At 43.9% G+C, this 19,912-nt stretch overlaps 1 protein-coding gene across 2 annotated transcripts; it reads left to right on the top strand.

Moving 5' to 3' along the window:
• The first annotated feature begins 1,497 nt into the window (after positions 1–1,497).
• Positions 1,498–19,235, top strand: arrdc2 (arrestin domain containing 2). 2 transcript variants are annotated; one of them, XM_063012910.1, is made up of 8 exons: positions 1,498–1,758; positions 16,299–16,368; positions 16,460–16,607; positions 16,704–16,806; positions 16,892–17,148; positions 17,255–17,417; positions 17,765–17,919; positions 18,017–19,235. In XM_063012910.1, the coding sequence occupies exons 1-8, from the start codon at positions 1,500–1,502 to the stop codon at positions 18,062–18,064; spliced, it is 1,203 nt and encodes a 400-aa protein (XP_062868980.1). In that variant the 5' UTR covers positions 1,498–1,499; the 3' UTR covers positions 18,065–19,235. The 2 variants fall into 2 exon arrangements, with proteins under 2 accessions (XP_062868980.1, XP_062868979.1); XM_063012909.1 differs by lacking the exon at positions 1,498–1,758 and adding an exon at positions 15,012–15,378.
• Positions 19,236–19,912: the final 677 nt, after the last annotated feature.

The raw sequence follows: 19,912 nt of genomic DNA, 5'->3' as shown, positions 1-19,912 counted from the left end.
GCATCACTGATTATCTACCGAACACTTGCACACGCCTAAAACGTGCAGTTACTTCATAGTTAAATTTAACTGTGTAACTATGTAAATCAAGGATTGTTGTGTGATCAAATGCCACAGCTGTACGCACGAATGACGTGGTCAATTTATTTATTAGGATTTTAACGTCATGTTTTACACACTTTGGTTACACTCATGACAATACAGGCAGTTACATCAGTTCACAAGTTTTATATCGAACACAGTCATGGACAGATTAGTGTGTCCAATTCACCTCACTTGCACGTCTTTGGACTGTGGGAGGCAGCTGAAGTTCCCGGAGGAAACCCACACAGACACCGGGAGAACATGCAAACTCCCCACAGAAAGGACCCGGACCGCATCACCTGGGGATCAAACCCAGGACCTTCTTGCTGTGAGGTGTCCCACAGTCCAAAGTCATGCAGTCAGGTTAATTGGAGATACAAAATTGCATTAAACATATTTGCTGACACTGTCATTGCTAAAGTACAGATCTACTGTACAGATCTACCGTTTTGTCTAAAACACATTTAACAAGGTTTACCAGTATTACAGGAGCAAAATTCTAATAATTCAAGTGTAGTCAATTATGTATCTTTTTTTATTAGAAACATCACCTCATGTTTTACAACAGGGTTAATATAAACATAAACACAATATAAACATGAACACAGATAAAGCAAAAGTTTATTTCCAACCCCCTTTTTTTTTTTTACCAAAATATAGCCTTAAGTAGAACTTGAGATAAAAGTCTTAAAATCAAGTGCAAATTTTGTAATAAACAGGATAACTATCTATTTGAATAATAATTACATTAATAAAAATTTAATGATGTGTCATATTTGTCATTCAGATTTTTATCATCACAATTTTAGACAATTTTAGTCAATTTTAAGTGAATTCTAAAAATTCACACCAGTGGCACATTCCTCTCTTGCTCTAGCTGGCACCTCGACCAGGCTGTAGAATTGGCTGTTGCAATTGCAATGAGGAGAATCCCTGTACGGCTTTCCTTTCTTCAGACATGACCATCTGTGTCTGCCAACCTAGTTAGGCAAGTGGTGGGCTTGCCAATTAGTTCTGCACCACCCAATGCCAAGACTTTAACAGAAAATAACCATTATTATATGGTGGTATAGTAATAATGAAACAATCTGTTTTCTAATTGTAAGAGTACAATTACTGACTGTAGCTTATCAGTATGTATAATTTGTAAGCCACCCTTTACCCAATCACACAGATAAAATATTGGTGTGTATTGTGCTGCTTTTGTGAGTGCACATTGTCAAGCGTATAGGTATGAGAAGAGTAGACACATTTACATACTTATGGGGGTTATTTTTTACTTCAAATGCATTACTTGTATTGTTATTGACTTCATTTTCATCATAACCACAGTATGATGCAGGTGCACCCTATGCATTTAATTTCTAAAGCAAGCCAAGTCATTTTACCTGTTTTCTCTTTTTTGCTCAATAGCAATGACTTTTAAAACCATCAAGCACTTTGCTCTTGAGCTGGATGGTGCCAGGGATGCTGTGTACACCAGCGGGGAGACAGTACGTGGAAAAGTAGTTTTGGAGTTAAACCGGCAGATAGACATCAGAGCACTTAAAGTACTGGGGAGAGGAGTCGCTACTGCACACTGGCTGGAGCACAGAGGAGTTGGTGTCAACACTGTCTACAATGATTACACTTCCAAGATAACATACTTCAGGAGGAAAGAGCATCTAATTCAAGGTGTGTAAATGGTTGGTTGGTGCCAGTTTTGTGTTTTTGCATTGTTGATGATTTATATACTATATATATACTATATAACTTTCATATAGGATTAAATAAGTTAAGAGAAAGCAATAGGTTACAATACTATTAGGTTACAAATCGAGAGCTTTGACTTATTGTAGATAATTAGCAAACACTAGCTAAATGCAACTTAAGCCTCACCGTTGTGTCCAAATAGCATATGAGGTGCTTGTAGATGAAAACATTTGGTAGTTAATCTAATAATTAACTGTCATTACCACATAATACTTCTGAACAGACCACAATACATGTTTACTTGGTGCAACATTGAAATTCGGGTTAGCTCAAGCCCAGGAATATCGACACTATTTCTGGACTTTGTTGATGTATGGCGTCCACTGTGCATAATATAGTCCTGCGGTTCACTACTGCATTTGTGAATAGTTCGTCAAAGTATTCCTGTGTGGATGCATTTTTAATGCGTTACAGTGTAAAGAAGGAATTGGGGTTTGTAACTATGTCATAACATTACAGCTGACAAAATAGTATTGACACTAGTATTTACAAGATGTTCTAATATCAAACAAAAGCAAATATCTCCATAAACTTCAACCTTTATTTGGACATACATTTAGGTGCAAAGGTGCAAAAGATTAATTTGTTTACTTTGCATTTGCTTTATGAGTGAATCCAAGCAAATAGCATCTGCTGAATAAGCATGATGTTTTCTGCATTTTCTTCAGGTTTTTCCAATTACTTGGCCAAGTCAATGAAAAATCATTGTGATCAGTAATCTTCCAACCTTTACTGATTTGCCTTCTGCCAATAGATAGCTATCGAAAAGGTAGTTTTAGCTTGCTTTCATGTAAAACATACAGTTTGCTTGCAGTAACTGTAAAAGCTCTTCTGTTGAGTGTCATTGCAAGGATGCACAATTAAGAAGAATTGTTATATTTATTAAAAAACATTATATATATACAGTGTATCACAAAAGTGAGTACACCCCTCACATTTCTGCAGATATTTAAGTATATCTTTTCATGGGACAACACTGACAAAATGACACTTTGACACAATGAAAAGTAGTCTGTGTGCAGCTTATATAACAGTGTAAATTTATTCATCCCTCAAAATAACTCAATATACAGCCATTAATGTCTAAACCACCGGCAACAAAAGTGAGTACACCCCTTAGTGAAAGTTCCTGAAGTGTCAATATTTTGTGTGGCCACCATTATTTCCCAGAACTGCCTTAACTCTCCTGGGCATGGAGTTTACCAGAGCTTCACAGGTTGCCACTGGAATGCTTTTCCACTCCTCCATGACGACATCACGGAGCTGGCGGATATTCGAGACTTTGCGCTCCTCCACCTTCCGCTTGAGGATGCCCCAAAGATGTTCTATTGGGTTTAGGTCTGGAGACATGCTTGGCCAGTCCATCACCTTTACCCTCAGCCTCTTCAATAAAGCAGTGGTCGTCTTAGAGGTGTGTTTGGGGTCATTATCATGCTGGAACACTGCCCTGCGACCCAGTTTCCGGAGGAAGGGGATCATGCTCTGCTTCAGTATTTCACAGTACATATTGGAGTTCATGTGTCCCTCAATGAAATGTAACTCCCCAACACCTGCTGCACTCATGCAGCCCCAGACCATGGCATTCCCACCACCATGCTTGACTGTAGGCATGACACACTTATCTTTGTACTCCTCACCTGATTGCCGCCACACATGCTTGAGACCATCTGAACCAAACAAATTAATCTTGGTCTCATCAGACCATAGGACATGGTTCCAGTAATCCATGTCCTTTGTTGACATGTCTTCAGCAAACTGTTTGCGGGCTTTCTTGTGTAGAGACTTCAGAAGAGGCTTCCTTCTGGGGTGACAGCCATGCAGACCAATTTGATGTAGTGTGTGGCGTATGGTCTGAGCACTGACAGGCTGACCCCCCACCTTTTCAATCTCTGCAGCAATGCTGACAGCACTCCTGCGCCTATCTTTCAAAGACAGCAGTCGGATGTGACGCTGAGCACGTGCACTCAGCTTCTTTGGACGACCAACGTGAGGTCTGTTCTGAGTGGACCCTGCTCTTTTAAAACGCTGGATGATCTTGGCCACTGTGCTGCAGCTCAGTTTCAGGGTGTTGACAATCTTCTTGTAGCCTTGGCCATCTTCATGTAGCGCAACAATTCGTCTTTTAAGATCCTCAGAGAGTTCTTTGCCATGAGGTACCATGTTGGAACTTTCAGTGACCAGTATGAGAGAGTGTGAGAGCTGTACTGCTAAATTGAACACACCTGCTCCCTATGCACACCTGAGACCTAGTAACACTAACAAATCGCATGACATTTTGGAGGGAAAATGACAAGCAGTGCTCAATTTGGACATTTAGGGGTGTAGTCTCTTAGGGGTGTACTCACTTTTGTTGCCGGTGGTTTAGACATTAATGGCTGTATATTGAGTTATTTTGAGGGAAGAATAAATTTACACTGTTATATAAGCTGCACACAGACTACTTTTCATTGTGTCAAAGTGTCATTTTGTCAGTGTTGTCCCATGAAAAGATATACTTAAATATCTGCAGAAATGTGAGGGGTGTACTCACTTTTGTGATACACTGTATATATATATATATATATATATATATATATATATATATATATATACTGTATGTATGTGTATATATATATATATATATATATATATATATATATATATATATATATATATATATATATATATATATATATATATATATATATATGTTAGGGTTAGTTAATAACCCACCAAAGACTAGGGGGGAACCCAAAGGCGAGTGCACAAACAACAAAACCCAGAAGTGATAATACGATATTTTATTTAAACAAATAATAAATAAACGACAAAAAACAACCAACCAAAAAGATAACAGAAAACGAGAGGGGAGCGGCAGGAGCGGTACTGGAAGCGCCGGGGAACTGCAGGGCGGACTGATGACCAGGAGTGATGAACCGGAATGCAGGATGACCAGGAATGGCAGGAGAACCAGGAATGGCAGGAACGCAGGAGAACCAAGAACGGCAGGAATGCAGGATGACCAGGAACGGCGGAACGGCAGGAAAACCAGGAACGGCAGGAACACAGGAGAACCAGGAACGGCAGGAACATAGGAGAACCAGGAACGGCAGGAACACAGGAAACCAGGAACGGCAGGAACGCAGGAACGGGGGGAAGGTCTAGGACGCGATGAAAAACAAAATACGTTAAAGAGGAGAAGGTACAAGAAGAGGACTCACGGTTTAAGGACACAACGAACGGCCGTCTGTGTACCGTATGGCAAGCAGACAATCTGGCGACGAGTGAGAGAAAAGCCGGCGTTTAAATGCAGGAGTTGATGAGATGAGGAATGAGGCGCAGGTGTGTGTGGGGTCCGCCCTCCAGCGATCTATTGGCTGGAACCGCAGCAACCTCCGAAAACAGTACCGCTCCAGGCCGCTAGGGGGAGAAGGGAGCAAAACGGGAAAACAAACGCAAACCACCACCAAGAACAAAAGCGATCGGGGAAACTAAAGAAAACGGAGAAAAACAAAATACAAACCGGAATAAAAACAAAACGCTGGGAAACCCTGAAAATAAAAGGTAAGTGCTGGCGGATCCTAACAGTACCCCCCCCTCAACGGCCACCTCTAGGTGGCCTACCGGGTCTATCGGGATGTAGACGGTGGAACTCACGGACCAGGTTGGAGTCAAGGATGGCAACCCGGGGAACCCACGACCGCTCCTCAGGCCCATAACCCTCCCAATCTACCAGATATTGGAGGCCCCGACCACGTCTACGGACATCCAGCAACCGGCGAACCGTGTATGCCGGATGCCCATCGATGAGCCGGGGGGGTGGTGGGGGTTCGGTCGGAGGGTTCAAGGGTGAGGAAACCACGGGCTTGAGCTGGGAGACGTGGAATGTGGGGTGGATCCGCATGTGGCGGGGAAGTTTCAGTCGTACCGACGTGGGGTTGATGATCTTCTCGACGGTGTAGGGGCCGATGAAGCGGGGGGAGAGTTTCCGAGACTCGACACGCAAGGGGATGTGAAGGGTGGACAACCAGACAGCTTGACCAGGAGCATAGGGGGGGGCCGGTCTTCTACGACGATCGGCCGACTGCTGGTTGGCGTCCCGAGTGCGCAGGAGGGTGGTCCTGGTGGAGCGCCAGAGTCTTCGGCACCTGCGAAGGTGGTGCCCAACAGAGGGGACTGCCACATCGGCTTCTTGTTCGGGGAACAGTGGTGGCTGGTAGCCTAAGGAGGCCTCGAAGGGGGACAATCCTGTGGCAGATGACACCAGAGAGTTGTGGGCATACTCGACCCAGGCCAGGTGGGAGCTCCAGGCCTTGGGGTTGCGAGCAGCCATGCACCGTAAGGCCGACTCCAGGCCCTGGTTGGTCCTCTCCGCCTGACCGTTGGACTGTGGGTGGAAGCCGGAGGACAAGCTGACTGTGGCGCCCAGTGCCCTGCAGAAGGCCTTCCAAACCTGGGAGGTGAATTGGGGTCCTCGGTCTGACACAATGTCCAATGGTATTCCATGAACGCGAAAAACTAGATTAACTAAAAGTTCTGCTGTTTGGAAGGCTGTGGGGAGCTTCGGCAGAGCAGCAAAATGTACGGCCTTGGAAAACCGGTCAACGATGGTGAGGATGACTGTGTTCCCGTTGGAATCCGGAAGGCCCGTGACGAAGTCCAAGGCAATATGGGACCATGGGCGACTCGGGATAGGGAGAGGCTGAAGTAGCCCCGCAGGAGATTGATGGGATGCTTTGCTGCGTGCACAGGTGGTACAGGCCGCCACAAATTCCCCAACATCCTTCTCCAAGGATGGCCACCAGAAATGCCTCTTTAGGAAGGATAAGGTACGACTAGTCCCGGGATGGCAGGCGACGCGGGACTCATGGGCCCATTGAAGGACCGGCGAGCGAGCTGTGGCCGGGACGAAGAGACGGGTTTGGGTTCCTGTCCTGGGGTCTGGTTCCTGGGCCTGGGCTTCGGTGACTAGACGACGAACGTCCCAAGTGAGGAGCCCAACAAGTCGACTCGGCGGGAGGATAGTCTCGGAAGAGGTGAGGGCTTCCTTCGGGGCAAACTGGCGAGAGAGGGCGTCCGGTTTGATGTTCCGGGATCCAGGCCGGTAGGTCAAAGTAAAATCAAAACGGGCGAAGAACAGTGCCCATCTGGCTTGCCTGGCGTTCAGCCTCTTTGCCGTCTGGACGTAAGACAAATTCTTGTGGTCCGTCCAGACGACAAAGGGCTGAGCGGCCCCCTCCAGCCAGTGCCTCCACTCCTCCAAGGCCAGTTTCACCGCCAGTAGCTCACGGTCCCCGACATCGTAATTGGCCTCAGCTGAAGAAAGGCGACGTGAAAAAAAAGCACAAGGGTGCAGAGGGTTCTCGGGACTCACCCGCTGGGAGAGCACAGCCCCTACCCCAGTATCGGATGCATCCACCTCCACCACGAACTGCTTGTCGGGGTCGGGCTGGATGAGGATGGGGGCGGAAGTGAACAAAGTCTTGAGCCGGAGGAAAGCTTCCTCTGCCTCCCGGGGCCAGGTGAAGGAAATCTTAGTCGAGGTGAGGCGAGTGAGGGGTGCTGCCACGTGGCTGTAGTTTCGGATGAATCGTCGGTAGAAGTTAGCGAAACCCAGGAAGCGTTGGAGCTCCTTCCGAGTGGTAGGGGTAGGCCACTCTGTGACCGCTCGGATCTTGTGGGGGTCGGCTCTAACCTGGCCGCTCTCCAGAACGACCCCGAGGAATTCCACAGAGTCGACGTGGAACTCACACTTCTCGACCTTGACGAACAATCTGTTCTCTAATAACCGAGAGAGGACCCTCCGGACATGCGCTCCGTGTTCTTCCCGGGACTTGGAAAAAATCAAGATGTCGTCAAGGTAGACGAACACGAACCGGTTGAGGAAGTCTCTGAGCACATCGTTGACCAAGGCTTGGAAGACTGCTGGGGCGTTACAAAGCCCGAAGGGCATTACGAGGTACTCGAAGTGGCCGAGCGGGGTGTTGAACGCCGTCTTCCACTCGTCGCCTTCTCGGATCCGCACCAGGTGATACGCGTTACGCAGGTCCAACTTTGTGAAGATGGTAGCACTGTGCAGGGGTTCAAAGGCCGACGACATCAACGGCAGGGGATACCGGTTCTTGACCGTGATCTGGTTGAGGCCCCGGTAGTCGATGCATGGCCGCAGGGTCTTATCCTTCTTTTCGACAAAAAAGAAACCAGCTCCTACGGGAGATGATGAGGGGCGGATGATTCCGGCGGCCAGAGACTCCGAGATGTAGCTCTCCATCGTGCTCCTCTCAGCACGAGAGAGGTTATAGAGCCGACTGGTAGGCAGTGGGGCACCAGGCAGCAAGTCGATGGCACAATCGTAGGGTCGGTGAGGGGGTAGAGACTGGGCCCGGTACTTGCTGAACACCTCGCGGAGGAAGTGGTACTCCCGGGGCACCTTGGACAGGTCAGGGGATGCTGCAGAGGGGGTGGTGCTTGTCCCGTTCCCCGGCTGAGGGATGGCGGAGACCAGACAATTGGCGTGGCAAAAGTCGCTCCAAGCCACAACTCGTCCACGAGCCCAGTCGATGTGGGGGTTGTGACGTGCCAACCAGGGGTAGCCTAGGACCAGGGGGGTCTGAGGAGCTTTGATAACTACGAAGGAGAGGGTCTCCCGGTGGTTTCCTGAGAGGATCAGGGACAAAGGCGCGGTACGGTGGGTCACCCGGGCAATGATCCGTCCATCCAGGGCTCGCGCAGTGATAGGAGGGTCCAGGGGCTCCAGGGTCCCCCCCAGCTGACTTGCCAGCCCTTCGTCTAACAGGTTGTCCTCCGCACCCGAGTCCACCAAGGCCTGGAGAGGGACCGAGCAGCCATGGCAACAAAGGGTTGCCTGCATGCGGAGGTGGCGTTGCTGGGAGGATTGGGATAGTTGTGGGAGGGGGGATAGCTGAGAGTCGCCCGCCAGTACCCCCACGGCTACTGACGGGCGCCCTCTTTTGGCCGGACAGGGCATGCCCGGAGAATATGGCCTGCCTGACCACAATAAAGGCATTGCCCGGCCCTGAAGCGGTTAGCCCGCTCCTGGGGGGTTAACCGGGCACGCCCCAACTGCATGGGTTCAGGCATTGGTACTAAGGGTATAGGGGCAACACTGGAGGCACCTGAGGGCTCTGAGGGGCTCGAACAGGTCAAAGGGGAAGGTAGCCTGGAACCGGTTCTGGCCGCCCTTTCATGGCGGCGGCTGCGGAGGCGGTTATCCAAGCGGATGGCCAGAGCTACCAGGGAGTGGAGGTCGGGGCTCTCGTCCCTTGCCGCCAACTCATCCCTCAGGGAGTCGATGAGACCTTGCCGGAAAGCCTCCCGGAGGGCCTCGTCGTTCCACCCCGAGTCGGCGGCCAAGGTCCAGAACTCAATAGAATAATCAGCCACGGACCGGGAACCTTGGTGCAGGGAAAATAGTCGGGAAGAGGCACTCCCCGAATAATCCGGGTGGTCAAACACTGTCCTGAACCGGGCGAGGAAGTCAACAAACGAGCCCTCTCGAGGGTCCGTCTGTGACTGTACCGCTTCGGCCCAGGTCAGGGCCCTGCCTCTCAGGTGACCAATAATAAAGGCCACCTTACTGGCCTCGGTGGCAAAGGTAGTGGGACGCTGACGGAAAATGGATTCGCATTGGAACAAAAACCCTCTGCACCTCTCCAGGTCTCCACAGAAGGGCTCGGGGTTGGGGACAGGTGTTTCCACGGAGGACCCTGGAACCACGGGACCCGTCGGAGGTACGACCGGAACCTGGGAAGGAGCAAGAGGTACAGGATTAGGAGGTATTAGACGTACTACCTGCTGGGTCAAGTCAGCGAGCTGCTGGCTGAGTGTCCCCAGCATCTGGTTATGGCGGATAAGGATCCCCTCAACCGTTTGTGCACCCGTGGGTTCCATGGTGGCCAGATTGTACTGTTAGGGTTAGTTAATAACCCACCAAAGACTAGGGGGGAACCCAAAGGCGAGTGCACAAACAACAAAACCCAGAAGTGATAATACGATATTTTATTTAAACAAATAATAAATAAACGACAAAAAACAAACAACCAAAAAGATAACAGAAAACGAGAGGGGAGCGGCAGGAGCGGTACTGGAAGCGCCGGGGAACTGCAGGGCGGACTGATGACCAGGAGTGATGAACCGGAATGCAGGATGACCAGGAATGGCAGGAGAACCAGGAATGGCAGGAACGCAGGAGAACCAAGAACGGCAGGAATGCAGGATGACCAGGAACGGCGGAACGGCAGGAAAACCAGGAACGGCAGGAACACAGGAGAACCAGGAACGGCAGGAACATAGGAGAACCAGGAACGGCAGGAACACAGGAACGGCAGGAACGCAGGAACGGGGGGAAGGTCTAGGACGCGATGAAAAACAAAATACGTTAAAGAGGAGAAGGTACAAGAAGAGGACTCACGGTTTAAGGACACAACGAACGGCCGTCTGTGTACCGTATGGCAAGCAGACAATCTGGCGACGAGTGAGAGAAAAGCCGGCGTTTAAATGCAGGAGTTGATGAGATGAGGAATGAGGCGCAGGTGTGTGTGGGGTCCGCCCTCCAGCGATCTATTGGCTGGAACCGCAGCAACCTCCGAAAACAGTACCGCTCCAGGCCGCTAGGGGGAGAAGGGAGCAAAACGGGAAAACAAACGCAAACCACCACCAAGAACAAAAGCGATCGGGGAAACTAAAGAAAACGGAGAAAAACAAAATACAAACCGGAATAAAAACAAAACGCTGGGAAACCCTGAAAATAAAAGGTAAGTGCTGGCGGATCCTAACATATATATATATATATATATATATATATTTATATTTCTATTTAACACAAACATACAAACACACAGGCATACCAGTACTGTTCTATGCAGTGTCAGTTAGAATGTTACTCATGCAAGCAAACAAGGCAACAACCCCTTGATTTGTATATATAGCTCACATCAAATAAAAAGAATAAATAAAACTGAGGTTACTGGGTTATGTGAAGGTTAAATAAATTAAATGCATTCCAACTATTACAGTGTAATAATTAACTTCCCAGTATCAGGAATATTTTGTCTGCCATTTTGAATACAAATTAAATTTAGTTTTTATCCATTTTATTCAACCAAATCGCAAAATCATGGTCAGGATTTTACCACGATTCTAGGGTGCAACCCCTGGCAAATACACCAAATGGAGGATTTCTTTTTTTACTTCATAGCACATCAAAAAATCACAGATATGAAACAAAACTATTTTTATTAGCTGAACACTCTGGCTTTGTGAAACTTCAAACAAGTTAAATTTAATTAACTTATAACTTATTTTTCGAGCCATGAACTTCACTAATATAAAACATTATACTACATTAAACTGGTTCCAACTTACTTGAATAGTGATTATCAGATCAGCTCTGCAGTACAGAGCAAATATTCACTATACATTTTGACTTCAGATTCTGATTGTTTGTTGGTCATGTCGTTTCGTTGATAAGCCTGTCCTGAAGAAAAGCTTTAAGATTTGCTCTGTGCCAAGATGTATTATCATCCTGAATAATTACTTTTCACCAAAACTATTTCTTATCAACAGAATTAAGAAAATTGCTTTGCACACCTGTGCACAAACTGTTGAGGTAATGATTACTGCTTTACCTCATGTACAACTCCACATCATAATTTAGTGGGCAAAATTGATTCTTTTTTAGGGAGTCATCTTTATGTTTCATTAGAACAACATCAGACAAAAGTTGCAGCATTTTTTGATTCATCACTGAATATCAGTTTCATTTAATCATCCACACTCCATGATTGGTTTTCTTTAGCCCATTGCAACCTTGTTTTACGTTTTGGTGTTAGTGCTGGTTTTCGTTTGACTTTTTATACAGTTCTGTCACAGACATTGCTTCCTGTTTTTGCTTGTTTTTTTTTAAATTATTTTTTCAAATTAGTTGTAGTTTTATTCTTTGGTGAATCCATATTTTTCACAGGGGTTGTGAAAATCTCAATGTGTGAGTGTGTGTGTGTTTTCTGGGGCATATCACAACCCCCATCTGCAAAGCAGTTACAGATGCTTTTCACATAAAATGTATCAATCAAATTTGCTGTGTACAATTTTTGGTAGTATGCTGAAATATTCGTGGGTATAAACAGGCCTTATTTAGAGGTACAAACAGTCAAATTCCATGTTTTAAGTGAAATTAATGCCAAGTTCACACTACACGACTTTCCAAGTCGTCAGGTCGCTGTACAGTTCACACTATACGACTGAATCTCTTGCACTCGGGAGTCTTTCAGTCGGTGTATATTTCACACTACACGACTGATCGGCGATAGGGGGTTTCACACTACACGATCCATCACCAACTGGAATCGCAGGCGAGCTTCTCTGATCTCCCTTTTTTTCTTTCTTTCTTTCTTTCTTTTTTTTTTTTTTTTTTACAAAAACACACGTGAGAAGTGACGAGAAGTTTAATGATACCACGTCCAAAAAAATGAACGTCAACAAGTAGCGAGAGATCAAAGGGTTTGTGCGCTGATGTGCAGCGTAATATCAAGGAGAAAAAATAAATGAATCTGAGTGGATTTGGCAACACGAACAGTATATGGCTTGTTCTGTAGTAAGTTTTGCAATGCAGCGTGGGTATTATGTTTTGTAGAGGACGATCAAATCAGAAATACTGTAAAAAACGTGTGTGTGTCGGTGTATCCTGATATAAACTATATTAATTAAGCCCCTGTCCCCTGTCCTCTCCTGCATTTCCCCTCATGCTGTATCCTGTGTTCTCATTGGCTGTTCGACATGTCACTCATTCCCAGTTGCCCATCTGAGATCAGATATCTGGCGTGCTAGAAAACTCAATCCAGTCGCCGAGCGCTCGGCGAGCCGGTCGGGTCGAGTTGTTGGATAGTTCACACTTAGTGACTGAGAGCCGAGTTTTGATCACCGAGAAAACGCTGAGTTGCTCCCGACCCGGAAAATCAATCGCCGAGCGAAAATCAGGGCAAAAATCGTGTAGTGTGAACTAGGCATAAGTTATCCTCTACAGTTACCCTCCACAGGTAATGCAAGAACTATATGCTAAACCTACCCCCAACACCAAAAATGTGGCATGTTTAAGCATTGTGCAGTATGGATAATAACCACTAAGAGGTGCTAGTTACATGGACAAAGAGCAGGCCTAAATTTTACATCCAGACATTTATTTAAACATCTTCAGCTGTTGAGCGTTGCATTGTGGGGGTACATACACCCTAAACAGGGCGTAGATTATATTTTGATGGGTTGTTGTAGTATTACAAATTCTTCAGTTCTTGTGCTGTCTGTGTTCCAGACACAGACGTTTTTTTTTTTTGGTGATTTGTGACCTTTATTATGTTATGTGAGACTGAATGAGTGAGTGTGGTACCATGCGAGAGACTTGATCTGATCAGGAAAATATGAATGACTGTTTTGTTATGAATGACTTGTGTGAGATAAATAAAAACCACTAGGTGGAAGCACAGTTATACAGCCAACACAATGCATTCAACTTCTCTTTTCAGTGTGTTTCATGAACTGACTCACCAGTATTTTTTTCAGTCATCCCAAGCTAATATCAAATAATTTATTCCTTCACTTTCACAAAATGTTTTATTCTAGTCGGGGTAATGAAATGACACCATTCAGGAACACTGTGTGCAAGGTGTGAACATATTCTGTTCGGGGTGGCAATCTATCACATATCATCACACATTTTCAGTACCTTTTTTGACTGCATGTGTTCTTTGGTACGGTATTTATTTAAACCTGTGATCCCACATTATGTCCCTTTTCTATAAGTAATTTTTTTAATTTGTAATCCCATATTTTTTAAAACATTCCATTGCCAACCCCTACTTTACCTAAGCACTTGCTAAATCTGGCAGCCATTCTTGACCAGGCTGTGACAGCATTCTCCTGAGAGCAAATATGCAAGAATAACTGTAAACAACAGCAATAGCAACAAAAGAACGATTTGTTTTGTTTGCCCTGCTATGTTATTTTTGTGCAAAACATATGTGAGTTCTGTCTTAGAATATTGATAGAATTCTGCTTATCATTTTATTATAATAACAGGAATAAAGTGAGGGATATCTTTTAACATACTAACTGCATTCAAATTTATTATAATAATCACGTTTAGTTAGTGCTTGTAATGAAGAAAAAAATCTACCTTTTGTTTGCTAAACTGGCTCTGGTCAAAGGGTTTATGTCCATCTTACTGTTCTTCACTACTGACATATTCACCACAAAGCCATGAAGATGTGATGGAAACTCTGTGATGTGTTTTATATTTTAATGGGACAGTGGTAGCCTAGTGGGTAGAGCTTTATGCTATAAATCAGAAGATTGTCGGTTTAAATCGTGGCTCTGCTATGCCCTTAAGTCTGTCTGCTCCAGAGACAATGGTTGACCCTGCGCTCTGATCCCAGTTTCCAAAAAAATGTATTTTTAATGTACTGTACACATACATATGTATATATGACAAGTACAAGCATTCTATTCTATTGCTTGTCAGTTAACCGTCGACACTTAACGGAAATTGGCCAAATTTGCTATCCTAATGGGTACTTTATTGGTCTGTAGGGTATAGTGCAATTGAAAACAGGTATTATACTTACAATTGGGGCAATTATAATTTAAAATATAACAAAACACACAATACAGGCTGTTCTCACTTGATAAAGAAAGAGTTTTGGTACATGTAGTGGATGGAGATATGAAGTTGCTGTGTTGTTGCACTATTGTTCCTGCTTTAACTCAGGCCACTCAGTTTCAGTATGTTTTGCCTGCAAGGGTGTTGGTATGCTTTTGTTTTGCATTCATTCTCATGTTCTTACTTCAGCACCCAGTATGTACTTTATTTAAAAATAATCATATAACTTTGTTTGAATGAGTTTTAAGTTACACTTGGACATGGTTTTGTGTAGACTGGTTTATACAGGTTTGATAGTTTTTCTGAGAATGTTTTGTTTTGAAGCGCTGGTTTGGAGCATGCTCAGTCAGCTTGTTTTTCAGCAAAGAACCTGCAAGCATCAAGCACCAGCAGCGCTATCCAATCAACGAGCACTCGTGTTTACCAGCGACGGCCAATCAGCGCTCGGAGTTATGCATAATAATTAGATACCCCGCCCCTTTTGTCCAAGTTAAATGGCTTGTAGCGCCGGAGAGTTTTAGTTTTGTTTTGAATTAAAAGCGAGCGTCGCATCATCGAGCACTTTAATACGAACAGATCGAGCTCGATTTGAATCCGAAATCGGTTAAAACTTGACAAAATGATTTTCGAAAAGGTGAAAAAGTTTTGCATTGTTTTCGACTCGCCTGACGTTGATTCTCCGCCGGTGTTCAGCAGTGGAGATGTTGTGTCTGGAAGAGTGGTGCTGGAACTGTCTGCACAAACTAAAGTGCAGTCGGTAAAACTCCACGCAGAAGGATATGCTAAAGTACACTGGACTGAGTCTCGCAGTGCAGGATCCAGCACGACTTACACCCAGAACTACAGCGACGAAGTGGAGTATCTTAACCGAAGAGAAGTGCTGCTGCAGGCAGGTCTGTCATTCAGACTCATTCAGGCTCGAATGCCTTACTGTTTGTGTTGATGGCTTTTAATGGGCACTTTAAACCTGTATTGGCAATCTTGTTTAATCATATACAAGTAGATCTTATCATATACTGAATACATACTGCACGATTACACCAGGTGTCTCTGCTAGGATGTCTTCAATTACAGAAAGATCACAATGTTCCATACAGTTAAACTATGCTGGGTATGTTGGGTTAAAACAGTGTAGCCTCTTGGAAAACATACAAGCTAGTTTGAAGTGATGTGTTTATTTTATATGGAGCTTATTATTATAAAGTCCATGATAATGGTTAACATTGTGTACAAAACTTAACACCTTACTTAGAATAATACGTTTACTAAAATCATCACATCATATTGTGAAGTTGCAATATGAAAGAAATCACAACCTCATTTTTTGTGTTGCTTTATTGTGGTAGTTAATCACAGGTAATCACAGATTGATGCTCCATACTGTTTAACTTGTGTGTGATTTACCACCTGAATAACTAACATGTTCATATGAGTTGCTTGCAAGAACATATTTCAGACTGGAAGTCACACAAATTTACATACTGCAGAGTTAAATAATAGACCAAACTTCACAATTAGTATTTTCTACTAATTAAAATGGTCTTTGAGCTTTTGAGAACTTTGGTACAAAACTGTTCTACATGTCATCTAATGTAGAAGATGTAAGTGTTAATTTAAAAAGAATTCTTTGTCCAAATTAACAAAATGCTTAAAATAAACCAGATTCTCTTTGTTTTCATCTTGCCCTCCTTAAGTTGGAGGCAGCACAACTGTGTCCAAGCTTCGTTTTTCGAGACTGATGTCAACACACTGCAATACTGTCTTTGTGGTACTTCTGTGGTTTAACCCTGTGCTAATCTTTTTTTCCCCACAGAAAATGGGGAACTGACAACCCTTAATGCTGGTAGACATGAATACCCCTTCAGTTTTCAGCTTCCTGAGGAGTAAGTGGCTTTTAGCATTTTACCAAGTGTTTCTTCTTCAGCCTTTAAGATTGTAAAGAATAACACTGAATGTTCATGTTTGTTTCTTCAGCACATTGGTGACTTCTTTTGAAGGCAAGCACGGCAGCATCCGCTACTGGGTCAAGGTGAAATTGCACTGGCCGTGGTTCCCAGTAAGGAAAATTAAAAAAGAGTTTACGGTTATTGAGCCCATTGATATCAACACACCCACCCTACTTGTAAGTTATATTCTATTGTTATTAAATGTCATTCAAATTTTAGTTAAATCAAACTTATAAATATTAAATATTAATAAATATTATTACATTATTTAGGCACCTCAGGCTGGAACCAAAGATAAAATGGCTCGCTTCTGGTACCACAGTTTCGGACAAGTGTCAATCACGGCAAAGATTGACCGCAAAGGCTACACACCAGGTAAGGACCAAAAACATTTCTGTTCTTACCAAAGTTTGAAACTTAAAAACATCTGGAAAGCTAACTGATGGTTATCACTACTCAGGTGAAGTGATCCCAGTCTTCGCAGAATTTGACAACTCCACATCACGATCGGTAGTACCCAAGGCTTTCATCACTCAAACACAGACCTTCATCGCAAGGGGCACCATGAAGCAGAAAAAATCCGTTGTCGCCACACTGTGCGGAGATGTAGTAGAAGCACGGCGTAGAGAGACCTGGAATGGTCGAGCCATCAAGATTCCTCCAGTTGGTCCGTCTATTCTTCAGTGTCGGATCATCAAAGTGGAATACATGCTCAGGGTGAGTGTGCATCATTTTTGTGTGTGTAATGTTTTCTAAATTGGATTTAGTCTTGTTTTGTTAAGACTGTGTTCATATTCTCAATGCTTTTTTGTTTATTCGTCAGGTGTGTGTTGACATTCCTGGAACTTCAAAGCTATCTCTGGAGCTTCCACTGGTCATGGGGACCATCCCTCTGCATCCTTTTGGCAGTCGTACCTCCAGTGTCAGCAGCCAGTACAGTCTGAACCTAGAGTGGCTTCGTATGTCTGTCCCAGAGCAGCGTGAGGGTAAGTGTCTTTCCCAAAGTCCTTTTAACAATTCTGCAGTTATGAGTCTATCAATGTCAGTCCTAATTGTAAGTTAATTTTTCTGGCTATAAAGTTGTCAAAGAGTACCTGCCATCACAACAATTTACTTAAATAATTAAATATGATTACAAGCTTTAACTGTATAGATAAGGTTAAATTGTACATTTCCAAACACTTCAAAACGGCAGTGTTGTTTCATAATACCCACAAAACTCCCAGTACTCAATACTCAAGTGTTATTTTGAGTTAAACGGTCACACATTTATCAAACACAGTTTATGTTAAAGTACACATCACTAATATCAACTTTCTGTGTTCTTCCACAGCTCCTCCTGACTACAACTCGGTGGTCACTGAGGAGGAAGCAGTACAGAATTCAGCAGCTAGCCCCCGAGAGGAGGACCTAAGCGGGGTGCTGGAGCGCTCGTTCATGGCGTATGTGCAGGAATTCAGATTCAGGCCCCCTCCTGTGTACAGTGAGGTAAGTAGCATGCAAGCCGGAAGAACAGCACAACATGACCATCTTAAATGATCAAATGTTAGAATTACTAATGGTTCTTTTTTTTTCTTGGTTCCAGGTGGACCCAAATCCTCAAAACATAAGGCCTCGCTGCATGACTTGTTGAACGGCACGCCGGTTAAGCATCACGCGGTGATGTCCTGATTGAAATAAAGCAGAGATTTGCTTTCTACCAGATGTCCTGGTTCTCTGAGACTGGAACTTGCCCCTAGGAATAGGTGTTCATTGCCTACAAATGTGCAAGGACACCAGTCAGGGGTGAGAAGGAGGCAGTGTTTCGGATGGACTCGCGAGTCCTTGCCTTACAAGTGGGGGAAAATGCAAGAAGTGCCAGATGGATTTTACCCGCTTGTGTATCTGTCTTTAAGTCTCTGGTCAGCATCCACTAATGACTGAAAAACTCATGTTATGGAGGTGGCAGATCAAGACTTTCAGTAGCCTTTAAAGAAGAACGTATAACCATGAGGAGAAATGATAAGGTGACTGTTCGTATGGGTGCCTGTCCATATTTTGTCTTCACCATCTGCTAGCTGGAGCAATAATATTTCTATGACAAATGCAGACGGTAGTTAAAGTGCTTCCAACTACTTAGCTTTATTATTTCTATCATCGAAATGATAAGCTGTTTTGGGTTTTTGATGAATGTGGGTGATTGAGCATCCATGTGTAGAAATGCCTTACTATGAGGGATGTAACGATACACTCAATGATTTGATACAATTTGAAAACTGTCAGATAATGCACAAAACAGGAGGCAGTAATTTTAGCTGGCTTGAGAAATGATGCTGATGGCATGTTCATGAGATGTTATTGTTAAAGGAATCCAGTACACAGCTGTATGTACACACCAATGTTACTGAGAGTGAAATGAACGCTCATTTTGCTCAAGCAACTCTTTAACATGGTGCTTTATTTTTGCCACTGGCTTTAGTGAATATGCTCATACGTATAACAACGCTGCACGAAAAGCTGCAGTACAAATACTTGGAACTATCAAAAGCATGACATGTTTGTTCAAGCTGCCTTATTTTGTTGTTGCGAAAGCAACATGTTTGAGTACAGGGATTATGTGCAACACTGCATAAAGCTTTGAACTAGTTTTACCACTCTGAAGTGTACTTAACATTCCAAAGATGTTCCAAATGTTGAAAAACAATGACTTCAGGTTAAAACACAATGAATGTATTATTCATGGAAATGAATGTATTTTATAGATTTTTTTCATGATAAAAGCATATTTTCATAATGATTTTCTAATAAAGGAAAAACTAATCTGAGCTGATCTGGTGTGGGTAATTTGAGTGTGGATAATTCTCACTGTGTCTGTGTGGGTTTCCTCTGGGAGCTCCAGTTTCCTCCCACAGTATAAAAACATGCAAGTTAGGCTAATTGGAGATAGAATAAATCATATATAACCAGTAACTACCTGTCCTGTAATGAATGTACTCATAAAGTAAAACATGACTTTAAAATCCTAATAAATAAATACATCGGGCTGCATTGCCAGAGCCAAAATGTGTAAAACTAAAACTAATCTAAAAAGTAAGTGTAAATAAAAGTAATCTCTATGCTTTAAAAAGTATTTGCCCTTGCCCAATGTCTCCTATTTTTGCTCATTTGTCACATTAAAATGTTTCATATTCAGGATTTCCTGGTGGAGTGCAGAATTTGTGGCTCAAAGTTGTCAGTTATGACAAAATTGACCATGTTTTGCAGAACCAAAGCAGCACCAGGCCACCACACAATGACAATAGTGCTTTACATCTGATGTAACAGGACCAATGTCTTCAAAAAGTTCTACCTTTGACTTATTAGTCCCAAAACCATTATCCTAAAAGCCTTGGATCATCTGGATAATTTTGCCTTTTGCAATAAGGTTTTTTTTTTTTTTGGTCAGCCATGTTTTGCCTTGCAACTGTCCAATGGATGCTATTTTTGTCTTAATTGTGGTGTG

Source organism: Trichomycterus rosablanca, chromosome 17 (genome assembly GCF_030014385.1).
Source record: "Trichomycterus rosablanca isolate fTriRos1 chromosome 17, fTriRos1.hap1, whole genome shotgun sequence".
Taxonomy (NCBI): Eukaryota; Metazoa; Chordata; class Actinopteri; order Siluriformes; family Trichomycteridae; genus Trichomycterus; species Trichomycterus rosablanca.
The sequence above is the reverse complement of the archived record's forward strand: the minus strand, read 5'-3'. Positions and strand labels throughout refer to the sequence as shown.